The sequence below is a fragment of the Monodelphis domestica genome, chromosome 5 (assembly GCF_027887165.1).
Source record: "Monodelphis domestica isolate mMonDom1 chromosome 5, mMonDom1.pri, whole genome shotgun sequence".
NCBI lineage: Eukaryota > Metazoa > Chordata > Mammalia > Didelphimorphia > Didelphidae > Monodelphis > Monodelphis domestica.
This window is the reverse complement of record NC_077231.1, coordinates 9,776,043-9,803,380: the sequence shown is the minus strand read 5'-3', so window position 1 is coordinate 9,803,380 and position 27,338 is coordinate 9,776,043. Positions and strand designations below refer to the sequence as shown.

The 27,338-nt window shown below is 42.8% G+C and overlaps 1 protein-coding gene across 3 annotated transcripts in view; it reads left to right on the top strand.

The window, feature by feature from the left end:
• Positions 1 to 27,338, top strand: part of TAFA5 (TAFA chemokine like family member 5) — a 550,906-nt gene that overhangs the window by 311,315 nt on the left and 212,253 nt on the right. For all 3 annotated transcript variants that reach the window (XM_007502516.3, XM_056797601.1, XM_001375272.4), the window contains exon 2: positions 15,507 to 15,656. In XM_007502516.3, the coding sequence (XP_007502578.1) occupies positions 15,507 to 15,656 (150 nt within the window). The remainder of the gene's footprint in view (positions 1 to 15,506; positions 15,657 to 27,338) is intronic.

Here is a 27,338-nt window from a genome sequence, read left to right as displayed (position 1 = left end):
CCCCCCACCCCTTTCCCATAGCTGACATGCATTTCTACTGGGTATTACATGTGTCCTTGATCAGAAGCTATTTCTATGTTGTTGATGTTTGCTTTAGGGTGATCATTTATAGTCTACATCCCCAGTCATATACCCCCTGACCCATGTGATCAAGCAGTTGTTTTTCTTCTGTGTTTCTACTTCCACAGTTCTTTCTCTGGATGTGGATAATGTTCTTTCTCATAGATCCCTCCAAGTTGTTCAGGGACATTACACCGCCACTAATGGAGAAGTCCATTACATTCGATTGTACCACAGTGTATCAGTCTCTGTGTACAATGTTTTCCTGGTTCTGCTCCTCTCACTCTGCATCACTTCCTGGAGGTTGTTCCAGTCTCCATGGAATTCCTCCACTTTATTATTCCTTTGAGCACAATAGTATTCCATCACCAACAGATACCACAATTTGTTCAGCTGTTCCACAGTTGGAGGGCATCCCCTCATTTTCTAATTTTTGGCCACCACAAAGAGCGCAGCTATGAATATTCTTGTACAAATATTTTTCTTTATCTCTTGGGTATAAACCCAGCAGTGCTATGGCTGGATCAAAGGGCAGATAGTTTTTTAGCGCCTTTTAGGCATAGTTCCAAATTGCCCTCCAGAATGGTTGGATCAATTCACAACTCCACCAGCAATGCATTGATGTCCCTACTTTGCCACACCCCCTCCAGCATTCATTACTTTCCTTTGCTGTCATGTTAGCCAATCTGTTAGGTGTGAGGTGATACCTCAGAGTTGTTTTGATTTGCATCTCTCTGATTATAAGTGATTTAGAACACTTTTTCATGTGCTTATTAATAGTTTGGATTTCTTTAACTGAAAATTAATTGCCTATTCATATCCCTTGCCCATTTATCAATTGGAGAATGGCTTGATTTTTTGTACAATTGATTTAGCTCTTTATAAATTTGAGTAATTAGATCTTTGTCAGAGGTTTTAGTTATGAAGATTTTTCCCAATTTGTTGATTTCCTTCTAATTTTGGTTGCATTGGTTTTGATTGTACAAAACCTTTTTAATTTAATGTAATCGAAACTATTTATTTTACATTTTGTGATTTGTTTTTCCTAACTCTTGCTTGGTCTTAAAAATCTTTCCCAAAAATCTGACATGTATACTATTATGTGTTCACCTAATTTACTTATAGTTTCCTTCTTTATTTCACCCATTCTAAGTTTATCTTGCTGTAGGGTGTGAGATGTTGATCAAAACCTAATCTCTCCCACACTGTCTTCCGATTTTCCCAGCTGTTTTTATCAAATAGTGGATTTTTGTCCCCAAAGTTGATATCTTTGGGCTTGTCATAGCCTGTCTTGCTGAGGTCACTTACCCCGAATCTATTCCACTGATCCTCCTTTCTATCTTGTACCAGTACCATATTGTTTTGATGACCACTGCTTTATAGTATAATTTGAGATCTGGGACTACAAGGCCACCTTCCTTCGCCTTCTGTCTCATTTGGAATCTCACAATTTGGAAGGATTTGATAATCAGGAGAGCCTCCTGGGAAGAAACACGGTGACTAGGATGGTGAAGGGCCTTGGATCCATACAAGATGAAGGTCTTTTGGAGCAACAGGGCATTATTATCATGGAGAAGAGAAGGCTTGGGGTGAAAGGCAATGATAACCTGCTTATTTGAATGACTGTGATGGGGAAGGGTGCTGACTCTTGTTCTGCTTAGACCCAGAGGGCTGAATTAGGGTCAGTGGAGGCAACTTTAGGTGTGTGCGTGGAGGAATGGGGACAGTAGTTGCTTTCTCACCAGAGTTGTCCTAGAATAAAAATAGGCTACCCTTGTAAGGTAGTGAGTTCTTCATCTTTAGAGGTCTCCTAGCTGAAGCCGAGTGTCCACTTGCCAGGTATGATGCATGGGTATTGTCTTGGCGTGGGTTGAACTGGATGTCCTGTGAGGTCCTTACCATTTGTAAGGGTCTCTGATTCTAGGCAGCATCTTTCCTCAGCACATATCCTGTTCCAGGAGGGTCTCTCCATCAAGGCCTCATGCCTCCTTGGGGAAGGGCACTAAGTCTAAAAAACTTTGCTACCGCTTCTTTTGCTAATTGAACTCTAATGATCTCCTCCAGCACATGTTTGCTGGGCAATAATTAATAATATATGTCACTGATTAATGATATATTTCTATATTTAATCATGTTTATGGCTGGTGCTAAAACCAGGCCCTTGTACACAGGACATTTTTTCATCTGTCGTCCATTGTTTGGCCTTCCTGGTACCATGCCAAGGACTGAGGAAACAAAGAAGATCAGGGATGTCTCACCTACCAGCGACCCAGCTTGGTCCCAAATGCTCCTCTTTAGAATGTTGCCAAGAGTCAGGAAGGAAGGATGCCTATAATTTGAGCCATTTTTCAGTCCATTTCAACCCGTTATATTCCGCTTGCCTCCACACCCAGGTACCACATCAAATCATATTTGTCTTAACATCTCTTGCACTGGTCACCTTCTCTCTATTCTTGCAATGACCACCGTAGTTGACTCGGTCAGTCAATAAGCACTTGTTAAGACCACTGTGTCTAAGCCCTAGAGATATGAAGAAAAGCAAAAGACAGTCATTGGCCTTAAGGAGCTTGCAATTTAACGAGGGAGGTGATATGCAAAAACCTGTGTAAAAACAAATATGGAGAAGATAAATTGGAGATTGGTAGAGGAAGGCACTGAATTCAGAGAGGTCAGAAGGGCTTTCCACAGAAAGGGAGGTCTTATCTGAGACTTGAAGGAAGCCAGGAGATGGAGATGAGGAGGGAGAACATTCCAGGACTAGAGTCCAAGGCCTCACTACCTCACACCTGAATTATAACAAAAACCACCCAGTGGGCACCCAGGCCTCCATGTTCTCCTCTCTATGTTTTCTCAATCTCTAAGTTGCCAATTTAAGACTCCTAAAGCTCAGAGATGACTTCCTGTCCTCTGCTCAGGAACTGTGAACGGCCCCCTACTACCCCTTGGTTAAAAAATAAATTTGTTTATTGGACATTTAAAGTCCTTCTTGGTCTACCTCCAGTTAGAGTCCCATGTCCATTATCACATACTTTTCAAACACTCAGTGCTCCCCTTTCAGTGTTTTTCAAACTGGTTAAAAATGAAACAGGCAGAAAGGCTTTGCTACCTGGAATGAATTGTTCTCCGTCTTTGAGGTTCAGTTTCCCTATCTATAAAATGAACCAGATGATCTCCACGGTCACAGTTCAACCTTCGTTTGTAGCCTTCCACTGAAGGGAGACTCCCTGATCCCTCCCCCAGTACTTTTAGCTGATGCTCAGGATTTTCCTCCTTTCCTTTTTGTGTAGCTGAAATCAGACTTTCTGAAGCTTGTCCCCATTAACCCTAATTCCTCCCTTTTTGCTCAGATAATCCAAGTCGGATCCCTAGCCACTATAGGTCCATCAACTATTTATTTATTTTTTTAAATTTACTTATTTATTTGTTTGTTCATTACCTTAAAATACCCAGGTAACTCCCTTCTTTTCCTCCCCCACTGGAGAAGGCATCATTGGATATATATTCTAAGATATTGACAGCAGCTCTCTTTGTGATGACAAAAAACTGGAAATTATGGGGATGTCCAATTGGGGAAATGGCCAAACAAGTTGTGGTGTTGAGCTAAGATTGTGATGGCATATACTGTGCTGTAAGAAATGATGAGCAAGTTAATTTTAGAAACACATAGAAAGACTTGTGTGAAATTATGAATGAAAGGAGCAGAACACTACACAGAAAAAAGAACATTATTGTTTGAAGAATGACTTGCAGATGTCTACCTCCAGAGAAAGACCTGACAGATAGAAATAAGCTTGGCATAGTTTTCTGTATAATTACATCTTCAGATGATTGCCATCCCCCCATAGTTTTACTTGACCAATCATGAACCATCTCCAAGTTCTTGAACTCCTCCATATCAAGCCTAGGGTCCAAGGCTTCTCTCATTGTTGCAGCCCTACTTGAAACATACTGGAGGTCCTCAATGCCCATCTTCTCATGTAGAAAATTTCTATAGTCCTTCACTGAATTATAGAATATTAGAGTTGGGAGGAACATTTGATTCCATGAGGTTCTTAACCTGGTTTGTATCATGAATCCCTTCAATGGCTGGAGCCCCAGACCTGGATTCAGAAAGACCTGGATACTGCCTCAGACACCTCCTACTCCTTTGCCTCCATTTTCTCATCTATGAAATGGGAATACTAGTAGTGTGCCCAGTGCTGTGTGGACCTAATGAAAAAATACAAGTCATCTTTTTTACGCCCAGGCTTCACTCTACAGATGCTAGCTTTTTAAATTATTTTTGATAACAAATTTTCAAATAAGTTTTCATATAATCCATGTTGTCTCTCTCCCTTCTTCCTTTCCCCCTCTCAGAGCTGACAAGCAATTCAGTCTGGCTTATACATGTATTATCACATAAAACCAAAAGCCCCAATCATATACCCAAATAATCAAGTGATACATCCTCTATAATTCTATATTTTCCATTGCATTCTGACTGCCACCATTCTTTCTCTCGAGGTGGATGGCTTTCTTTTTCATCAGTCCCTCAGGAGTGTCCTGGGTCATTGTATTGCTGTCTATCACAGATGAACTTTCAGTTACTGTGTACAAGGCCCTCCCGGTTCTGCCTCTTTGACTTGCATCACTTCGTGTGGGTCTTTCTGAAGCCGTCCTGTTCATCACTCCTCACAGCACAGGAGTATTCCGTCACCTTCCCATGCCACCATTTGTTCAGCCATTCCTTAGTTGAGGGATGTCTCCTCATCGTACAATTCTTTACCACCACAAAGTGCAGCTATAAATATTTTTGCACAGCAGGTCCTTCCCCATTTTTTTAATCTCTTTGGGATCCAAACCCCCTAGCGGTAGTACTGGATCAAAAGATTCTTTTGTGGCCCTTTGGGTATCATTCCAGATTGCCCTCTTTGGAGGTCCAAGTTCTAATGTTTGATCCATGGCTCAGGGCCTCATTGTCACAAGGAGCTCTCCTCCCCATCCTGGACGCTGACCCTCTCAGAATGCAGTGCATTGTTCAATGCTCTCTCTCCTGGGTTCTTTGCCTGCTGCTCTGTTCCAGCTGAGAGTGTTGTCCCTCTTGGGACTTCAGAAGAATGTTTTGTTTGTGGTATACAGCACGGAGCGAGGCACACAGGAAAGATCAGTGCTTGGAACTGCCTAATAGTTCCTTTGTTTCTATCCTTCCACCTACAAACACAGCCACCTTCCTGGGCACACACCGGGCCCCCCACTCCTCTCCACAGCACCCCACAGGTCTTCAGCTCAGGCCTCCTTTGGGGCTGTGGGAACAGCGAGGGCGAGCTCTCTGTCAGGCCTTGACAGGCTTGTGTGAATGGCCATGATTAGGCAGCGATTGTTTCTAATGGTGCCATTTTGTCCTCTGATGCCTTCCTTTTTCAAAGCCACCCTGGCGACAGTGACAGACGACCTGGCCACTGCGGGAGAGCGTGCGTGTTTCTGCATCTCAGCTACTGTCACCGTCAGAAAGGCTGCTGCAAATGCTTGGTGGCTCTCCCAACTGCCCTCCCAGACGGGGAGCTGCAACTTGTCGGGCCTCCCTTTCTGCTTTTCGTTCCCCACCTGGGATTCCTGAGCAGAGAACCTCTGGCCCCCTTAGACAGGCACTGTCAGCCTTGGAAAGGGCTCTGGAGTTCAGAAGGATGGATGGAGTGGGAAGGGACTTCCTGATATCAGGCACATCCTAGCGCATGTAGGTTCTCCTCCCCTCTCCCTCCCTCAAGTCTTTGTACGTTTTTTCATTAGTTGCTATTGAAGAGAATCTTTCTTGGAGGAAATATTAGAAAAAATCATTGATATTTTTGTGGCACTTGAAGGATTTTACCAACATTTGCTGATGATCCTGCTCTTACCCTCTTCTTCAAATCCAGAAACTATGAGGTTAGGGACTGGCTGAAGTGACTGGGTCTGAATTCAATGCAGATCCCCAGGAGTCTGTGTCCAGAACTGTGCTGATAATCTCTGGATAGGTACAAAGCTTTCCAGCCCAGCAGGTTCTCCCAGGGCTTAATGCTCTATTGCTAAGTCTTGAGAATTCATGATCACTTTCAAGGGCAGGAAGAGATCTCCACAGAGAAGTGGATTCCAGAAGCCCCCGGGCCCCTCAGTAGCCTGGGTTCCAGAGTCCAAGGAATCCTTTCTCCAATGATGGACTTCACGTCTCTGAGGGCCAATGGTCCAACTTCCAGCCAAGGCAAGAATCTTTTATTACGCGTCTCCAAGACTGACTAGTTCAGTTAATGGGGGAGAGGGTTCCCCTTCAGTTCCATTCGGGGGAGAGGGTTCCCCTTTAGTTCCATTTGTGGAGAATTCTCATATTGGCTTGGAACTGACACCTCTGCCACTTCATGGGAACATGGATTCAGAGTGAGAAGGGATCTTAGTGGTCATTGAGTCCAAGCTCCTCTTTGAATAGATGATGATAATTGAGGCTTAAGGAGAATGGGGGGAATCAGTCAGCTTTGAGGCAGTATTCACACTCAAGTCCCCTTGCATCCAAGTCCAGAGAGCATATCACTCACCTATGCTGCCTTTCCAAAAGGTTCCAATATACCAGGAGGCTTGAACCCAGGAACCTGAGATTGAAGAACCCTCAGCTTTTTTTAAAGTGAGCTCATGCAGTTTCTGTTGACTGTTTTTTGTTCTTCTATAAGTCTAATCTTTTCTCCTTTTTTATTACTTAAAAAAGAGCATCCTTCTGCCCAAGTCTTCCTTTCTAGGTAGGTTGAATAAATACTTCAATATCTTTGGCTGATCCTCATAAAAAAGAGAATTCCCTTGACCACATGCTCCTCCTTGTGTTTATATGCTTTTATTTGGACCTGGAACTCAGGACCTCTGGGCTTTTGTAAGATGTGCCCCCTTCTCAGCCAGGACACCAACCTCCCTGGGTAGCCTAGGAATGCTTGAGTGTTCTTGCTCCCATATCTCTCCCTTGACTGGCTTTTAAGTTCCTAGCCCAGCCATGTCCCAAGGGCTAGAATACTTCCTGACAAACATTCTGTCCTCATCCTTGTTTTTTAGAACCACTAAGTTGGTTTGGGGGAATGAAAGACTCCCATAGGAACTCTGGATACCTTTGCTCAGCAGATGTGCTGACCAAGAAGCAAGGCAATAGGACAGGGACCTGTCCCTGATGCTCCCCAAGAGAGCTTGGGCCTCCCCTAGATGATACAAAATGAGGTAGTGGGAAGAGTTAGCCAGTCAATCAATCACTGAATGCCCACTGGGTGCAGTGGCCATGGTAGGCACTGGGAATAACTCAATAAAGAATCCATCCATACCTTCAAGGAGCTGCCATGATTTGGGGAAGATTTCATTTAACCTACTTGAGCCTCAGGTTCCTCATATGCCAAATGAGGTTAGTTGGGCTCCATGGCCTTTGATCCTCTTCCAATTCTGGCTATGACTGCCATCTTTTATGAACACATCAGTATTTGTCACATATCTACTCAAGCTGCAAGGCATTTCTGAGGGAGAGGTCCCCATTGTGGCATGCCTAGGGATGACAGTTTGGGAAATATACCCTTGGTTGCCTTCTTCTGTACCTCAGGATCCACCAAATGTCTTTGGCACTTCAGTCACCCATAGTTGTATCATCCTTTATCTTTCCCCTACCCTCTTCTCTATCTTGTCCCTAATCATCTTAGCTAGATAGTTTAGAATGTCAGATCTGGAAGGACTCTCATGGTAGAAGGGACCTCAGAACTTCTCTGCCCTCTTTATTTTACATGTGGGGAAACTGAGGCACTGGCCTTTTGGTAGGCTTTAATAAATGCTTGTTAATCCAATGATTGCAGTTTGGCATGCTCACTTTCTTCCCCAGTGTCTCCCTCTCTACCCAGCTAACTGCCCATCTCCCCATGTTTGATACTTGGGGTCCTGCCTGTTGACCCTTCACATTTCAGTACAAAATAATGCCAAGGTTTATTATAGCTCATGCTCTGTTTTAGATATACTGGCTCCTCTGTGTCTCATCAGAGGCAGTAAATGCAGCTCCAGGAGGAGGCTTTAGGCAACACTCCTCCCTCCCTCTCAGATTTTTTGGGGAGAGGGAGCCAGGGTTGCTAGGCATTGGGTTGGAGCTGCAAGGAGAGTTTTTCCTTGAAATGATGCCTTGGGCCTGGGTGTGCCATTTACTAGGGAAGCCCTGGGCTGAAGGTGGGAGGGAGCCACCTGGGGACTGAGCCAAGTCTTCCCACCCAGCCTGATTGCTTTGTTTAGGCCCCATATCAGCCCCTGCAGTCCTGGGGGATAGAATGTGGAGGTGGACTTTGCATGCACATCTGGGCTTTATCATTCTGAATTAAACTGCCTCTGTAAGCAAACCATAGTATTTTATCTTTATTATTCTCTGCCCTGGAAAGAGATCCAAAGACCAGGGTTCAAATCCCAGCTTTGCTTTTCATTCCCTTTTGGGCCTCAGGCAAGTCATTTAGAGGTCTAGGCCTCATTTTCCTCCTCAGTCAAATGAGGGTAAAGGATGCAGGATTCATTGTGATCTCTAGCATTTCTTCCATTTAGGGGGAGGGCATGAATAATTTGAGAAAGATTTAGAACTTGGAAGGGCCTAACAGATCATTTAGTCTAATGAACAGCTAAGGAAACCAAAGATCCAGAGAGATATGACTTGATCTACTAGATTTGGCTGAGCTGGAATTAGTGAAGGTGGCATGGATGTAAACTCAGGCCCTTTGGCTCCACAGAATTTATTGGGGTCTGGGTATACTGGGGAGAGATGGGATTGACCACACAACATCCCCACACTCTGCTGCCCTGACATTGACCTTCACAGTGGCCACTGCAAATGGAGAGACCTGGTAGTTGTTGACTTTTAGACAGGATGCAGTTGACGTTCCTTGGTCTTGTTGAGCATCCAATATCAGTCTAAAATAATTTTAGGAAAACTTGTCCAAATCTGTTGATATGGGAGCAGATTTCTAAGTTACAGGTTGGTAGGTACTAGAGAGAGAAGCCACAGGTAGGGTGGGGTGATGGGGTACCCAGCATCTAGCTCGGTTTATTGTAATCAATGTGCTTTGTAGATGGAGCAACATCCTGAAGCTTAGAAAAGACACAATGAAGCCTCCACCGGGATTCTCTCATAACTATATCTCAGCAGAATTGATTTCCTTTGTAATCCTCTGTATTTATTTCATACATTTAAATAACTTTTTCAGAGAAGGGATCTAGAAGCTTCATCAAACTTCCAAATGGGTCCATGATATTAAAATGAACAACAACAACAAAAAAATCCAACCCTGATCTAAATCATCTGTTGGGTTGCTATTTCTTTCAATATCCCCCAAATCCAGCTTTGTCTTTGCCAGGTTCTTCACTCATTTTCACCTCCTTGTCAAAGGATTTTTGTAAGAATAAACCACTCCCCTCCCTGCCAGTAGCCTGTCACCACTGGCTTCAGCATGGTATTTTGTTTTTGGTCTGACCCAAGAAGGCTCAAACTTGATCTAAAAAAGGAAAAGTCAGCCTTTGAAGAACCTTGAGCCTGTCTCTTCAGCCTTGTTGGTGAAGCCCCAGGGTCGATCAGATTTCTCTTGGTTTCTCTATTTTAAGCCCATGGCTTTCCATCCTATCCCCTTGTCATTGCCCTTGGATGGCATTCTTTTCTCTGCCTCTGAAGGCTTTCCTGTCCTTGTGGACAATAGGAGGAGGTCAGGCGGCTGATTGCCCCGGGTGAAAATGGTCCAGGGGTCCCAGTACTATCCATCCACTTTAATGGAATTTTTTAAATGAATGCAGAGGTCTAGATTGAGAGTTGGGAGGGATGTTAGCCTAACTATCTAATTTTGCAGTTGGGGAAACATCATGATTAAGTTGAAGTTTGTAAGATTTAAAATAGTTGTTTGGCTTAAACTGTAATAATTAAAATGGTTGATGTTGTAAACTGTAGTGAGTTAAAATGGTGGAAGATATAAATTGTGATAGATATGAGAGGATGAGTAAATTGTGACTGCAGAAAATATGTTTCACTACAGTGTCTTGGTTTTTAAATCAAATATAAGGTGGTCGCCAGGGAATATATTCTCAATTATTCAATATGCCCAAGTCAGCTGGGTTTTATAGAGAATTTAATTAATAATACAATGAGTAATCAAAGAAAGAGAGAGAGAGAGAGAAAGGAAATAAGTATAAAGAGCCTTAAGCCAACATGGTCTAGACCTGAGTCTTAAGAGAGAGATCAGTCAGTTAGTCTTTTATCACTCACCACAAGGTCTGTCTAAGCAAGGATTCTAGGGACACCAGGCCAGCTCCTTCTCAGCTGATTTCACCAGAGAGAGTTCCAGCCAGAGTCCTCCTCAAAGAGAGATCCAGCCAGAGACTGTTTCAAAGGGCCTCTCTCCAGAGCCTCCAGAGGGACAGAGTCCCCTCAGAGGAGCTCCAGCGAGACCTCCTTAGAGATTGTCCTCCAAGAGCTTCCCTTCTCCAGAGCCTCTCTCAAGAGATTCTTCCCAAGCGATCCTCGTAACAGCTTTCTCCAAAAGGATTGTCTCCCTCAAGAGATTCTACTTTTTCTTATATAGGGTTTTTTTTTTCCTATGTCACCTCCCCTAAGTCCTTACATCTACCAATCACTGTAGATGTTTTCCAAAGGACTGCCCATCTGAATTCCTGCTAAGTCGACTAATCCCCTCAGTATGTCTTAACCAGAGAAAACACAGCTGAATCAACTAATCTCATTAAGAGAAAACTTGCCCGACCCTTTTAGGTACCTAGCATCCCATTGTATCAATTCTAAAAAACAGGCATGGCTCAAAGAACTCCTTGCCTTATTATAAACATGGGTCCAAGTACTTTCATTGTTTAGTAAGGAGTTTTCTCCCCTAAAGCAGTCTTAAGTATGGGTGGAGTAGAGGTCCTCCCATTTCTGATCCTGGCAAGTTCTCACATCAAAATGGGGACTGTTTCCAGTAGGGAATTTGTTCTAATGGAGGATTCCTCAATGTGGAAATTTTTAACATTCACAAGTCTGAGAAATTTCAAAATTTACAAGGTGAGGTAGGGATAGTGTTAACCCATAATTGACTCATTGGCTCCTTGATAGATAGTGGTTATTGTTCAGTCTTTCAGTAATGTCTAACTCTCTGTGACTCCATTTGGTGTTTTAGGTAAAGATCCTGGAATGGTTTGCCATTTCCTTCTCTAGCTCATTTTACATATGAGGAAACTGAGACCAACAGGGTTAAATGATTTACTCAGGGTTACACAACAATTAGGTATCAGAGGCCAGATTTGAACTCGGGAAGATTAGTCTTCCTGACTCTTGGACTATCCCTCTATCCACCACACCACATAGCTGTCCTCTAGAGACAGAAAGGATCTCAGAAGCTGACTTGTCAAATTCTTCCTCTTTTTTTTTAAACAGATGAGAAAAAGGAGTGTTTAGTGACTTAATGAATTGTCCAAAGTCACACGTGTGAAATAGTAGTGCTGAGTTTTGAACTGAGGTCCTCTAGCTCTGATTCCGTGTGACAGTATGACTAAGGTTCATGGAGATTAATTGAGTGGTGTCAAATTCCAGTGGAAGTGGGGCCACTCAACCATACATAAGGGTCCCACCTCATATATTGAGACTTCATATTGACTTAGAACACCATAAATTAACATCACCTATGTTTAACTGGGGTTGTATTTATTTTGATAAATGTTTCCCAATTACATTTTTATGAATAGTTCAGACCACACTGGAGAGTATTGGTTTCACTGTGGCCTGGGCCTCATGTTTGACACCTTTGAGTGAAATAGAATCACTAACAATAGTATTTGTCATGAGCAACATTTACATTCCAGTTGCTTCTGACAGAAAGACCAGTTTTCTCTCTACCCCACCACATGAACTCTCAACTTTATAGAGATGATCTCATTAACTTTTCTCCCCAGCCTCTGATAGCAAAAATATCATCTCCATGTTATAGATGAGGAAAAATGGCTCTGAGAATGGCTAAGACTTTTCTAACATAGGATAGGTCAAATCTGTGTTAACCTGAGAAAAACGCAGAACTACCAAAATAGTCAGCAAAACCAAGTCTTTAATCAGGAAAGAGATAGTGTTCAATATTCAACCACCACACAGAGTCAAGTGCCACAAAACCACACAGAGCCAAAGGCTCTGGCACTCTGGCAACAATATCTCTGAGAGGATTGCCACGCTAGAAGATTCTCTGAAGAACAATAGAATTTGGGAACTTATATGCCATTTGGGGAACTAAGGACAGGGAAGTATGATTGATTGACATTACCTTGGCTACAAGGAAAGGAAAGGTCCAAACCACATAGACAAGGTACAAACACGTTTGGGAAAGAAACCATAGCCAGAGATTGGGGTATCAGGGTGTGTTCTACTTATAATAGATACTCAAAGGGAAATATTCCAGCCAAGGGCTGGGCTACCTGGGAGAAGACTTTGATACAATGGGAGAAACAGGATAAAAGGGTGCTTAACATTTGATTAAGATCTACTAGTTTCACCCAACTAGCACTGTTATGTACCTTAAGGTCTACTATTCAGTCTGAAATGGCTAAATCTGGGACTACCCTCAGGCTGAATTCTCAAGGGACAGGGACAGAATTGGGGTCTCCAGATTTCAAGTTGACACCTGGGATCTATCCCTGATATGAAGGTTCAGAGGCAAGGGCCATTCTGTAAAAATTAAAATTAAATATCAAATAATAAAAAATATATTTTAGGAGGTTTATTAAATGATCATTAGGAATCAAGAAATAAAGAAGATACAAAATAAAAACCACATGCCCATGACTGGTTAGCCATTTTCAAAATCCCCACTCACCACCATCACCACTGACTGCATGCCCAAAGAAGAGACAGGTAGGACTTCTCACTGGATATTTATTCCCTGTCTACAGGAAGTTTCTAATGATAGGAAGTCAGTGGGCTCCTGGGATTTGTAGTTCTTTTCTTTTTTTTTTTAGGGTAACAGATTTTCAATTATATAATTTCACCTTCCTGTCAATATGTGCATTATCTGAATCCCAGAGATGTGAGTCTGTCCAACTAGGTACCTACAGCCCTTTTGTCCCCTTTTGTCCTGTAAGATTGTGGGAAAAGACCGAAAAGGCCTTTCTCCTCAAGGAGAGAGGCAAGATAGAGAGTAGCCACCAATATGAAGGCAGAGGCCCTCTCTTACTAGGAAGACTAAAAATAGGGTCCCTGAATAGAGAGGAGCTCACTGGCCTCTCCTACTTGATGGCCATTGATTCAGACTCATCGTTATCTCTCTTCACGCATCTAATCCCAGCCCTCTTCAGTCCTAGTCACTTCCAATCTATGCCTGTCTTTTACTTTGGGCTTCCTTCCCTGGAAGAACATTGGCCCCAGTCATGTCCAAGACCTGTGTCAGCTCCAAAGACTGATATTCCATGAACATGACAAAACTGGTATCCTGGGCACAGGTCATTTTGCTACAAAGGTAAATACAATCCAGGTCCATCCCTAAAGGACCTGATGATACCTTCTCAGAATATCTCTGGATTCCTCAATGGAAATAGAAGACCATAACCCAGGCCAGGTTCTATTATTTGTTCATTGTGAAACCCAAGCCTCAGTTTCCTTATCCATTGAAGAGGGGAATTAGATTAGATGTTCTCAGGTGTGTCTTCTAGCCTAAGATTTATGAACTTAACATATGTTCTCAGATCATTTATCCTCCCTCTATAAAATGGAAATAAAAATGCTTTGGTATCACTCTGACTTGGAATGAACCTTAGAGGTCATGGAGCTAAAGTAATCATTCTTCCTCTCTGTGATACACTCTATAGACAGGGTGCTCATTATCTACCAAGATACTTCTTATTAGTTTTTCTTACTGACACCAATCAAGGGAAGTTATGTTTTATTTTAGGGCTCAGGAGAGTGATAGCACCTGTCCTTTTAGGAGAGTTTCCTCTGCCTAGTCTTATTGTAGAAAACAGCTGCTAGATTTATTAGTCAGGTGTAATGTTTTGCCATGAGCAGCCTGGGTTTCTTTCTGCTCTTTAGAGAAAGGCAGCATTTCGAATTAAAAAAAAAAAAAGTGGTTTATTGGTGGATGAATTTCACCAGGCAGCTCTCATCCTTCCTCTTAATTCCCTTCCAATCAGCAGTTTTCGGTAACTGAGTTTCTTTGCCTGGATTTATAACAAAGCCTGTAGATCAGGAAAACCAATAAAAAAGGTTATTTGCCATCAAAAACATCCATGAACATGAACATGTGCTGACAGATCTTAAGAGACCTTCAAAACCACATTGTCTTAGGGGAAGTAATTTCCTTTTCCTCCCTCAGAGTGGCTGAGTATGGATTTGAATTCCCAGCTTTGGATTCTCAAATCTTTCCTAAGCAGTTCCATTCTCTGCTCAATGGGGTCTGCCTCTCTGACACTTTCTGCCCCTCTTCCCCACATGTCCTTGTTTTCATTTTGTGTGTATTCTCTGTATACTTATTTAAGCTGGCTCTCACGGTTGGTTTCCTCCACCGAAATGTATTCTTCTTGGGGGCAGCAATTGTCTTGCTATCATTAATGCTTTAATAAATGCTAATTGCGTCATTGATTGATGGTAGCCCACCCTGTACTTGTTAGCCCTTGTAGGAGGAGGTGGGATGGGGGAGGGCAGGGAGGATGTCTGGTTTACAAGAGAGGGAGCAGGCATAGATGTGGGTACACAGTGCCCTCTATTCCACTAGTAACAAGCCTGATTTAATCCAGAATCATTTCTTTACTGCTGTCTGGGGCTCTGGGATAATTGCATGATTTCTTAACTGGGTAGTTTGGAAAATGCCACCTTTAACAGCTTTAAAAGAAGGATTTGACCTATTTTCCTATTTTATAGTATGGAAGTTGTTGTCATTAACAGGCCTATAATCACAAAGAGGGGGTATAATGCTTGGTTCCATAAATTGAATCTTTCCCAAGATGGTATTTTATTTTTTACAATAAATGCTTCAAGGTTTGGGCATTGGGGGAAAAAAAGCTGACTTCATTCTAGCTCTTCTCTCTGGGCTATTTCCCTCCCTAGTTGACAGGGTGGGTTTCACCCAGGTTTGGTTCATTCCTGGGTAAATGGCAGCGCCTCAGATGGAAATATTCCCAGACTGCTTAGGGTTTAGTGTTTGCTCCATCTAAACAGGGTTGGTCCTTTAAACAAAGCTACATAAACTAGAAAGGTCAGCAGACTGATGCTAACTTGTTGTTGTTTATGAGGCAATAACCATTTCCTGGTTTTTGTGACCTTCCTGAGCTTACCACCAAGAAGGAGGAGATGTCCCCTTTCCTCTGGGCTCTGGGGTCTGTCCTAGCTCCTAGATAGTCTCAACCTCTGGCCAAACAGCACCATTTGCAATTCCATGCTGGGTATCCCCCCCAGCTATCTCATTCACTAACCCGAGTCTCTGTTGTTTGTTCTCCTTTCTCAGGTCAGTTGGCTGCTGGTACCTGTGAGATTGTAACACTGGACAGAGATAGTAGCCAGCCTCGAAGGACTATTGCACGGCAAACTGCTCGATGTGCTTGTAAAAGAGGACAGATCGCTGGCACAACGAGAGCCCGGCCAGCCTGCGTGGACGGTAAGCGGCCCCTTGCCGGTTGTCTGGGATCAGAAGAGGAGCTCCCAATTATCCATGACCGTAAAGGTCAGGGAGTGGATGGATTTAGGTGACTTAGCCTGGCATCGCTGATAAAAGGATTCTAGTGACCCAGGGCAGACCTCTCCCCTCACCTACGTATCCCTTTCCCACAAAACAATCAATCGACTCCGTGTAGCATCAGCCTTGGTATTTCGGGTATTGTCACGGGACTTGAAATGCCAACGTCTGGCTGTGTGCTGCCCTAATGCAAAGGATAACCCATTGTGAGAAATGTCTTGAAGACAAGACAGGTGGAGTAATGATTTCTGAGATCTTTATTCTTAGCAAAACATTCGCTCACTGCAATATGTAATCAAAGGTTTAGTGGTACTTGGAGGCTAATCTGACTTCTCCGGCGTGAAAGTTAATGTTGTTGGAAAGGGGAAAAAAGGCACTAAGAGGGTTGTTGTTTTGGATAGATTGCTGAACATGCCACTCATGTGAGGTTCGTGGAGTCTTGACTTTCTCTGGAATGGCCATGTGATGTGGCTCATGGCTAGAAGTAAAGGGGTTCCCCACCCCCAAGGGCAGGGACACTAATGCACCGCTTATAAATATGCAGTGTAGACCGATGGCATATCTCGTGCATTTGGCCGGTGGACCCCAGTGGGATAATCTCAGCTGATCTATGAGTGCCCATGATGGTGACCATGGAAGCTCTGTTGTGAATGAATTTTGAATGTGTTGATTCTTACTTTGGTGGGAAAAGGAACAGAAGATTCATTTATAGGGGGATGTTTCTTTGAGAAACAAATTCTGCCTTGCATTAGAAGAGAGAATGGAAAAGGTGGCTCTGCAAAGCTATTTAACATTCGATCAGCCAAAAAGTTCTTTCACTATAGGAAGAGGACAAAATCTTCATGAACTTTTCATGTAGAAAAGATGTTTCTATGGGTGAAGGTTTTTATGGGAGAGGGACAGTTGAAATTCATCATGGAATGCCAGTTTTTGCACTATTTATCAGTACATGCATTTGTATATCCCCTAGACAGGGACGTTTCTTGGGGTGAATATAGGAATCTTTGTGTCTCATAGCAGAGACCCAGTTTTTATACAGTTTACCCATACAAAGGGTTTCAATACATGGGAGCAGAGCAATCACTTAGGGTTAGTATTGGGAGACAGGTTGGAGTTCAAGATTAGAAAGGAAATGTAAGGAATTAAATTTAGGGATTTTACTAAATATGAGACTTCTAAAGCAATATTGTGGTTGCTGATTAAAAAAAATATTATAGCTCAAGTCAAAATGACTTTTTAAAATTATTTTTTTGAAAATTTTATTTCGTCAGTTTAGAACATTATTCCTTGGATACAAGAATCATATTCTTTCCCTCCCCTCCCCCAATCCTTCCTGTAGCTGACATGCAATTCCACTGGGTTTTACATGTTTCCTTGATTAGAACCTATTTCCATGTTGTTGTTTGCACTGGGATGATCATTTAGAGTCTACATCCCCAATCATATCCCCTCGACCCATGTATTCTAGCAGTAGTTTTTCTTCCGTGTTTCTACTCCTATAGTTTTCCCCCTAAATATGGATAGTGTTCTTTCTCATAGATCCCTCTGAGTTGTTCTGGATCACTGCATTGCCACTAATGGAGAAGTCCATTACCTTCGATTGTACCACAATGTATCAGTCTCTGTGTACAATGTTTTCCTGGTTCTGCTCTTTCGCTCTGCATCACTTCCTGGAGGTTGTTCCAGTTCCCATGGAATTCCTCCAGTTTATTATTCCTTTTAGCACAATAGTATTCCATCACCAACAGATACCACAATTTGTTCAGCCATTCTCCAATAGAAGGGCATCCCCTCATTTTCCAATTTTTTGCCACCACAAAGAGCTCAGCTATGAATATTTTTGTACAAGTCTTTTTTCCTTATCTCTTTGGGGTACAAACTCAGCAGTACTATGCCTGGATCAAAGGGCAGGCAGTCTTTTAACACCCTTTGGGCATAGTTCCAAATTGCCCTCCAGAATGGTTGGATCAATTCACAACTCCACCAGCCGTGCCAAAATGACTTTTAATAAATTTTATTTACACAGGTGGAAAGAGTGAAAGTAAAGAAATGTAAGAAGAGAGTAGAAAAAATGTCTAACCTTTCACACCAAATGTTGCTCTGGTGTCCACTCAGCCCCAGCAGGGCTCGTTAACCCTCAGACAGAGGACCCAGTGATGTCTTATACAAAGGTTCCAGCAATGCAGCCTCCTCCAGTAGAAGGAGGCCTCTTTAGAACTAATCTCTCCAGAAGCCAGGAAGGGAAGACCAGCTATTCACTCACTCAAGATGAAATCCAAAGGAGAAGATCCAAGTTCCCAAGTTGAAGCCGAGGTCCAAGTCCAAAGCCACCTCCAAGAGGCAAGTCACCAGCCAAAGCTCCAAGCCAAAGACCCCTTGGACAGGAAGTTCAGGACTTTTTCTAGTCCTTTTTCCACATCCCTTCCTGTCCCTTCCTCCACTTTACAGGAACCAGTCTTTAAATTTGCCCAGCCCTGCCCAGGGACAGGGCAGTCACCTCTGAGGTTGTCACCAACTTTTAGTAAATGACTTGAGAACTTTCTTACTTAGTGTTGAGTAGGGATGTTTAAGTTTTTGGTTGATTAATTTAAAAGTTGCTGATTGATGGACAGAGAACGTTTGATTCACTCTTCACACAATCATGCACAGAATCTCAGAATCTTGGGGTTGTAGGGGACTCTTGAGGTTATTTAGTCCCAGGTGATGTCATTGGCCCCTCTGACAGATGGACAAAGCCTGTGAATTGCTCCTCCAAGTCATAAAATAAAATGTATAGAATGACAAAAGAAATCAGTTACAAATATATAAACATTTATATCTAAAATATATGTATATATGTAAATTGTATATGTTCATGAACCTCCCCCACCAAAATAATTAAAAACCCATGGTGCAGCCGAATAAGATTTCTCTTTAGAACATCACCTCCCCCCCCCCCCCAAAAAAAAAGATCAGACAGTATTTCTGTGGAGGACTAACCCGCCATCTCTGGAAAGAGCTCTTTCTTCTGCTTTGAGGCAACTCTCATTCTTGGGAAGCTTTTCCATATCAGGCCTCAATCTGTCTCCGTGTATCTGCTTCACCCCTCAGGGCTTTCCTTTAGGACCAAGAAAAGTCAGTCAATTTGCTCTTTTTCATGGTAGCTTATCAGATGCCACCACTAGCATGCCTTCTCCCTGCCCCCAAGTCTTTTAGGGCTAAGCATCCGTAGGTCCTTCAGGTGACCCTCATAGAAAGTTCTACTCCTTCATCTCCCATTCCACTCCCATCTTCATTCTCCAGAGGGGAAGCTGCTGGTCTCCTGCTCACCACCTCCCTCACTGTAACCCTATTTTCTAGCATCAGTCTTCCAAGGCACTATGTAGGTAGGGATGCTAAGAAGCTGGAGAGAAAGGCAGGTGGAACTGATGCTCTAGAAGGACAATCTTTTCTGAAGTTTGGGGGAGGAGGTATGGGCCTAGGAAAGAGGTTGTGGAGACCCAGTGAGCAAGTGTTCAATCCATCTGCTAATCAACAAGCACTTATTAAGCATCTGTGTACCAGAGAGTTCTAAGCATGGGATACCAGTACAAAGAATAAAATTATGTCTACTCACCAGGAGTTAATAATGTATTAATGAAAGAACAAGTTCATATAAAAATAGATGAAGTAGGGGACAGATAGGTAGCTCAGTGGATTGAGAGCCAGGCCTAAAGGTAGGAGGTCCTGGGTTCAATTTAGGACTCAGACACTTCCTAGCTGCATTACTCTGGACAATTAACTTACTTGAAACCAATGCACAGCACTGATTCTAAAATGGAAGGTAAGACCATTACTAAATATAGATAGTTTGTGATGGATTACACTAGCAGTTCAGAAAATCAAAAGATTCCCTGCATCAGCTGTATACAGTTAAAGTGGCCATTCTTGCTGTCTCTTCCACTATCCCTGCCCCACCGGAGAGAGCCTGGTCCCAGCATCATTGTTCACTTCCCCAGAATCCTCTCCCTGGAGGTGTAGCCACATTAGCTACTCTTACCTCTCAGTGGCTTCAGCGTTTCTGTACACACACACAGGACAGTATCTCTCCTATCCCATCTCCATAGCCTCTCAAGGTCTCCAGAATTCAGAATTTGTATTTCATCCCCATGGCTACTGATGGATGTCAGCTGAGTCACTCAATTACCAGACACAGTTCGCCGTATTCATCTCCAGTGAACCCATTCCTCTCTGACCTTTAAGAAAATAGAAGAGCTTAAGGACTGGACCATTGAAACTTCAGTCTTATCTTTCAAGCCCATCGGATCAAAGAGAACAACCCAGTGAGCAAGCCATAAGTGGTCTTGATTGGAAAGGAGTGAGGGCTGCACCAAACTTTTTTTTCTTCTTGGTTGTTGACAGAGGAGAGAATCAGAGGGCCCTCATCTCTGTGATTTAAAATAGGAGATTTGCTGTTGGCTCTCTGGGCATTGGGATTAAAGCTCCCGACCAGTGGATTTCATTAAGGAGATAAAGATTTGCCAGGCAGTTAAGAGGAGGGTTATACATCATATGGCTCCTTCTATTAAGGGGAAAAAAGCCCTTCTTTGGAAGAGGATGCTTTATGGTAAATTGGCCTTTTCTTGAGCCTGAGAATGGATAACAGTTGGGGCTCCCAGAATTACTGGCTATTGAGAGAGTAAAGAGAGAGGCAGGAGAATGAAGAAGTAAAGCCTTATCAAACTCTCTGACTTGTTCTGTGGCTCTGACAGAGGTCACCTACATAGCAGCCCAAGTGTCCTCAATTATACCATTGCCATGCACTTATTAGGCACCTGCTGTTTTGTCAAGCACTGTGCTAGCCCAAGGAATTCAAAGGCAGAAATGAAGCAGCCCCTTCCTTTAAGGAGCCGACATTGTGACTTTGAAGGGTCAGGGATGGGGCTGAAGATGGACTAGAAGGAATTGTGCCTGCCAAATGTGGATGTCCACTCCAGCACCCTTCAGCTTTGTCTTGGGTGGCTAGGAAGCGGATTTCCTTTCTTTTGCCTAGAGTTCAGGTTCTCACCACAGATTCTCCAAGCTGGGAGGACTATAGAGGGGCCTTACATGATGAGGGGATTCTTTCTGCCAGTTGTCATTGGGATGAAACTTATAGAGTATTAAACAATGAACTGAGAACTTCTTGGAATCTGGAACTTCTCTGAAACTTTAAGTATTAGACAGTCCCAGAGCTAGGATTGTTGTAGGAGAGCAAATGCAAATACAAAGAATTGTGGCTCAGATGCCTTCATCCTAAGGTATGAAGTATTTATTCAAGAATGTTAAAGATAATGTAGCCAGAGTGATGAGAAAGCCATAGTGGGGATTTAGGGTTTCTGGACTTTTCATTATGGTTCTGGGGCATTACCCTCCTTCCCTCCTGGGAAATCCACCCTCTAATTATTCCTCTCGTGGGTGTTCCAGGGGTAGATGTAGGGAAGGAGTTCCAAATGTACCTGGGTGATGTTCCCTCCCATACTTGAGTGTCCTTTCTCAGTCTTGCAAAGTCTTATCAAAGGGGATAAAATCATAGCACAGCACAGGTGCCCCGTCCTCTTTCAGGCTTGACCTCACCAACTCTCATCAACTGGGAGTAGCTGGGAAAGCACAGCGTCTAATAGCTGCTAACTGGCAAAAAAAAGCATAAGATCAAAAAGCACCATTTAATAAAAAGAATTTAAAAGTGTTTCTAAGATTTTAAAGCTGTCAGTCCTCATCAGGATCAGGACTGGAACCCAGTTCTTCTTGGTTGTGAAGTTGTCTTTCTGTCCACAACCTCACATTGTCTCTCCACAGATTAAAAACAAGAACATATTTATAGGGTTGGCATCTCCAGAAAGAGGGTCAGTGGCCATCTGCTGGCCATTGGTGGATCCATGAATCCAGCAGGAATGGCCCAAGTTGCCCTCCAGCTTGGGGACTCTGTGATTCCCAGAGCCCTTCAGATCTTTGGTCAGAGCACAGAGAGGCCCTGGCAGGCTCTGCACTCCATAAATCGTGTGGAAAAATTAGCTTTCAGTGCATTTGGGTCTGATGAACTGCCTCAGGAGAGAACATTCATGCTGAGTCAGGTTTGCAATTGCTGAGCACTTCCACCTTGCATAGTGTAATTACTGCAGTCATGATCCCCGAGGCTCTAGGGTTAGAGGCCTCTACATGCCCTGGTACTTGGCCATAATAGACCCCTTCCTCTCCTCAACACCTGTCTGTCAAAAGCCTGCTTATCCTCTGTGGCTCAGACCCATGGGCACCTTCTCTGGGAAGTCTTCCCTGATTTCATCATTCTGGCTGATCTCACCTTTCCTGGAATTCCCAAACTTTGTGTTACTCTCCTTGAGCCCTAACCTCATTTGAGTGCTTTCGTATGTATCTGTGCCCATGGAGAGAGTCTGCTCTCCTTGGGCAAGGCCTGGGCCTTCAGAGCCAGAGTCCCTGAGTCCATGCCCTGGGTACACACACCGTCCAAGTCCCACTAGTAGCTGTGCCATCATTGAGCCAGCCATCCCCTGGGCTCTGCTTGGTACGAGCAGCTTTGTTTCTGGTCTCCTGTCACTGCTCAGATTGCTTCCGCCAGGTACCATTATTTCTATGAAACTGCAACCACTGTTGTAACTAGGATACACACATTTAAAGTCACCGTGCTAGAAAGGAAGTGAAGGGGGAAGGAGAAAAGGAGAGGAAAGGAGGAGCAAGCATTTAGGGTTTGCTGGACTCTGTCCTTGAGAGCTTCACCATGATTATTTCATTGGAGCCTCATCAAAGCTCTGAGAGGGAGATGCTAGGAGGACCTCCTTTTTACAGTCGAGCAAACTGAGGCAAATAGACATTGAGGGACAGCTAGTATGTGTTTCAGGCTGCATTGGAACTTCCTAAGATCTTCCTAACTCCAGATCTAATGCTGTATCCACTGGACTACCCAGCTGCCTCTATGTTGTCAAATTCCCTAGTATTTAGCACCAGACTTTGTCTGATACCTCTTATCTGACACTCAATACTTCTCAGCTTGTCAATTCCCTTATTGAATTATGGCCTGCCACCTGGACTCTCTCTTCAGGACCAAGGACAGTGAATTATCTAATTCCTGATACACGATGAGCTTTTTGACTTGATTCTTTGTGTAGTCCATGGAAAATGGAGCTTTAAGCTAGAAAGATCTGAGTGTAAGTCCCACCTACAACACTCAAGGATCTCTTTAAGACACTTAGTTACCCAGAAGATTCCAAATAGATTTCACTGAGGAAGTTTTCTCCACCGGAAATTTTCTGTAAGAATGAGGCAGCTACTGGCTAGGGGCAGAATGGATGGAAATCTGATTTGGAAGTTTAGGGCAACCTGAGTTCAAATCCTGCCTCAATCACATAACTATCTTGTTACCTTGGACAAGTCACATCAGTTTTCTCAGCCTCAGTTTCCTCACCTGAAAAATGAAGGATTTAGACTCAGTGACCTTAAAGGTCTACTTCCCTCTTCCCACTAGAATTATAACTAATCATCACTATAAATTTGGCTTCTATTAAGCTTTCTTGCACTAGGTGAGAGATTAGAACTGATGTCCTGCTACATTGCATTCCCCTTTTGATCTCTGCCTTTAGGATCCTAAAGCCATTGTTGTCTGGTCAGGAGCCCATCCTTCAATGAGTGCCTCTGTAGAGTTTAACGGGAGGAAATGGGTGGGAACAGGAGTCTAGGGGCTTGGAGGGCACCCAAACTCACAACCAGCTGGCAGTGGTCTCACCTCTAGGTTCCAAGTGAGGGGAAAAAATTAGGTCTAGTGGAGGGAATCTGAGGACAAAGAAGCCGGTGGGTGTCTTGATGATTGCAGCTTTCTTTTCTGGGCTTTGCTGAGAGGGTCGGAGCCTATCTAATTGTGTTTCTCAGAGCTAGTCATTGGAGAATGTGGAAAAGGGAACTTGAGGGTTCCCTTCCCCTTGGAGGAGAGCATTTAGTGCAGGAGCTACCTTCTGTGATTATCACAATTGGTTTAGGCTACACACGATCCCTCTTTGGGGCAGGAAAGCCAGGTTTGAGAGCCCTTATGAGTGCTATTACCCAGTCAACCAGGGCTTCTGGAACCAAGAAAGCACAAGAAACCCTAGAAATGAGAGACCGGAAAGATGAGCTAGTTTAACTTCCTCGTTTTTCAGAGGGGAAAATAGAAACTCCGAAATGTTTCCTAAGGATGTAGTTATTGGCCAAGGTGGGGCCTGATCCGAGGTCTCCCGAGGCTTGTGCCCCTTCCCCTCATGAGTCTCCTGAAGAACGTTTTGTCCTGGACTAATTTCTGTGCCTGCACATGCCAGGCAGAAATCAGTGACAGGGATTGGAATGAAGGAAGTATTCATAGTGGGCTCTCCTCTGGACTATGCATCTGAAACACAGATGGATGAGGAGGGGGACAGTGAGTGTTCCTCATGTTTGGGGAGATTGGTCACTGTATACCAAGGACCTTTGTGGCACATGATTAATTCTTAGTAATAATCAGTTGTGACCCATCTACTCTGCAGAGTTTTTGGCAAAAAACAGTAGAGATGAGACACATCCCTGCCAGTGAGACCTAGATTCAAATCCTGCCTCTGGTCCACAATGCCTTGGTGACCCTGGACAAGTCTCTTCCCTCTCTCCCTGTTCTAAGCAATTCTAAGTTGCAGCAGGGTTGCCGACTTTTACTGGTAGAAGGACTTTTGGTATCTGAGGACTCCATCTTTTAATGAAATTCCAGATCTAAGCTGATCTTGATGGCTTCCATCATAGGGTCTCTGTGAACAAAGACCTTTGTGTGTTCTAATATGCTAAAGAAATGAGAACTGTTTTTTTCCTTTTTTTTAAACCCTTACCTTCCATCTTAGAATCAGGACTGTATATCAGCTCCAAGGCAGAAATGTCTCATGATGGGGTGGAGTGACTTGCCTAGGGTCATGCATGAGTTTAAATCTGGCTTCAAACACTAGCTATGTGACCCTGACAAGTCACTTAACCTTATTTACCTCAGTTTCCTCACCTGTAAAATGAACTAGAAAAGAAATAGCAAACGACTCCAGTATCTTTGCTAAGAAAACACTAAATGGGGTCACAAAAAGTAGGATAGGACTGAAGCATGACTGAATAACAATAATATATGGCAGGCACCGTGAAAGGTATTTTACAAATATTATCTCATTTAAGCAAAAGAGACCTAAAAGGCCATCAAATACAAAACAGTTCTTTTATAGCTGAAGCAACTAAGACCACTGAATTGAATAATAAAGAGAGCTAAAGCATTAGAAGTGGGACTTGGCCCCTCAGTGTCTCTGTCTCTTAAGTGTCTGGTCATCTTCTCTGTAAAAGCGTCCATATTATATGGCACCGTACTCACTATTTCATTATATCTTTTCTATTTATAGAAAAGTAAATTTTAATTTAACCTTATTCATTGAATCATGGAATTATCATAATTTATCTTCTAATACTAGTGCTATTAAAGTCATGAATGAGTTTTATAATATCTCAAATACATGGTATCCTTTGCTTGAAGACTTCCAATGAAGGGGAACTCAGTGCCTTAGGCAGACCATTCTACTTTTTGGTGAACTCTCATTGTTATAAGCTAGTGACTCAAACACTGGATGTCTAGTCAATGAGACCTGAGTTCAAATCCTGCCTTAGACCCTTGTTTTAGCTCTGGGATACTGGGCAAGTTGTCTCAATTATGAGCCATCTATAAAATAGCAATAGCAACTATAAAGATATTGATTGTAGGATTGACATTAAAATCAAATGAGGTAACATGAATAACCCTTTACAATTTTTTGAGCATAGTGTGAATCCTGACTACTGTCATCATCACCATCATTGCCATTGCATGAAACTGAATTTGAGTTCTCTCTGAAATATTGCTCCTCCTTTGGTCTGTCCCTTATGACATGTTTTGTTTTTGTTTTCTAGGGTAATGGGGTGGGGAGCAATGGCATTAGATGAATCCTAATCCATCTTTCCTATGCTTTCACATACTTTCACATGTCCCTCCAGGACTTGAAAATAGCCACCTTTTCTACTTTCCACTCCTTATTTTCTCTTTTTCAAACACACACACACACAAACACACACACACACACACACACACACACACACACACACCAACAAACAATAAAAACAAATATTTTCATTTACTTTGAGCTGATGCTTGTGTGTTATGACCTTAAAGTCCTTGATCTTCCTGGTTGCCCTCCTCTGACTTTTTTGTTGTTGTTGTTATTTTTGTATGTTGTTTTTTTAATTAGACTTGTGATTTCATTAGTATAGAGGATTTCCAGTGGGGGGGAAAAACTTCTAATTTTTAACTTGTTCTGTATTTAATCTCAAAATTTCCTAGAAGGCACTTAGAGTTTTAGAGATTTGCCTAGTGGAATGTAGTCAATTTGTGTCACAAGTGGGACTTGAATCCAAGTCTTGATGATTTCAAGGCAGATTTTCTATCTCTTATGTGACACTCACTTCTTCTCAGCTTGTCAATTTCCTTGTTGAATTATGGCCTCTGAATTGGATATAGCCTTCCACCTGGACTCTCTTCAGGACCAAGGACAGTGGAATTATCAATGTTCTCTGATTATCCTTCCTTATTTTGTAAAATAATGTAGAAATCAGAGGTCCTGTGGCAAAGAACAAGGCATGGGGCTAGAGGTCAAGAAGAGACAGCTTTTTATTTTTCTTTTTAAGATATTTCTCAATACCAAGAGATGGTGGGAAATATCCTGATGTGTTTTTCTCTTGCAGTGGTTCATTCCTGTCATCTTCTTCTCTCATTGAAGGTGACGGACAGGTAGAGCTTTGAGAGATGACCAGTGACATCAGTCACCTGTTGCCTTGCAAAGACAAACTATAACTATAGCATGATAATGTGGATTTTAATGGGGTTTGGCAAAGCCCATCTAGGGAGTGATGTGTCTGAGCCGAACAGAGAAACTTACTGAGGGGCCAAGAGATTGTTTTTGAATCGGTCACTTTGGGAATTATTTTATTAAATCCTTTGAGACCAGACTAGTATGGGTGGATTGATGGGTGCCACCCATCTGCAAAGAATCACTGCTTTCAAACTTAGCAGTAATGGATACATTGGATGACAGAATCAGGATCCAAAAACAATCTTGGCAGGCTAGAATGAGGCATTGAATCAAGATAAAATATAAAGAAGAAGAGAAGAGAGAAATGTAAAATACTATACGTGGATTCAAAAAAATCAGCACCAAGTTTGAATTGGGAGAGGCATGTCTTAGTGGTTTGTGTTAGAAACAAATATGTCTATTTTATCAAATGCAAGCTTAATATTAGACATCAGTGTAAGTTAAATCATCAAGCATTTATTAAATACCTACCATGTGCCAGGCACTGTGCTAAACACTGAGGGGTGTGTGTGTGTGTTTACAAATACAAGCAAAAATAAAAAAATATATATATTGTTTTATCTCAAAGTGCTTACATTTGACCAGCAAAGATAGCACATGAAACAGATTTGACAAGCTAAGAATAGGGAAAGAGGGGAAGGAACCTGCATGAGGCATGGCAGCAAAGCCAAGAGAGTCAGAAGATGAGTTGGGAGAAGAATGTAGGATACCTGTCTTGGGGCCATCC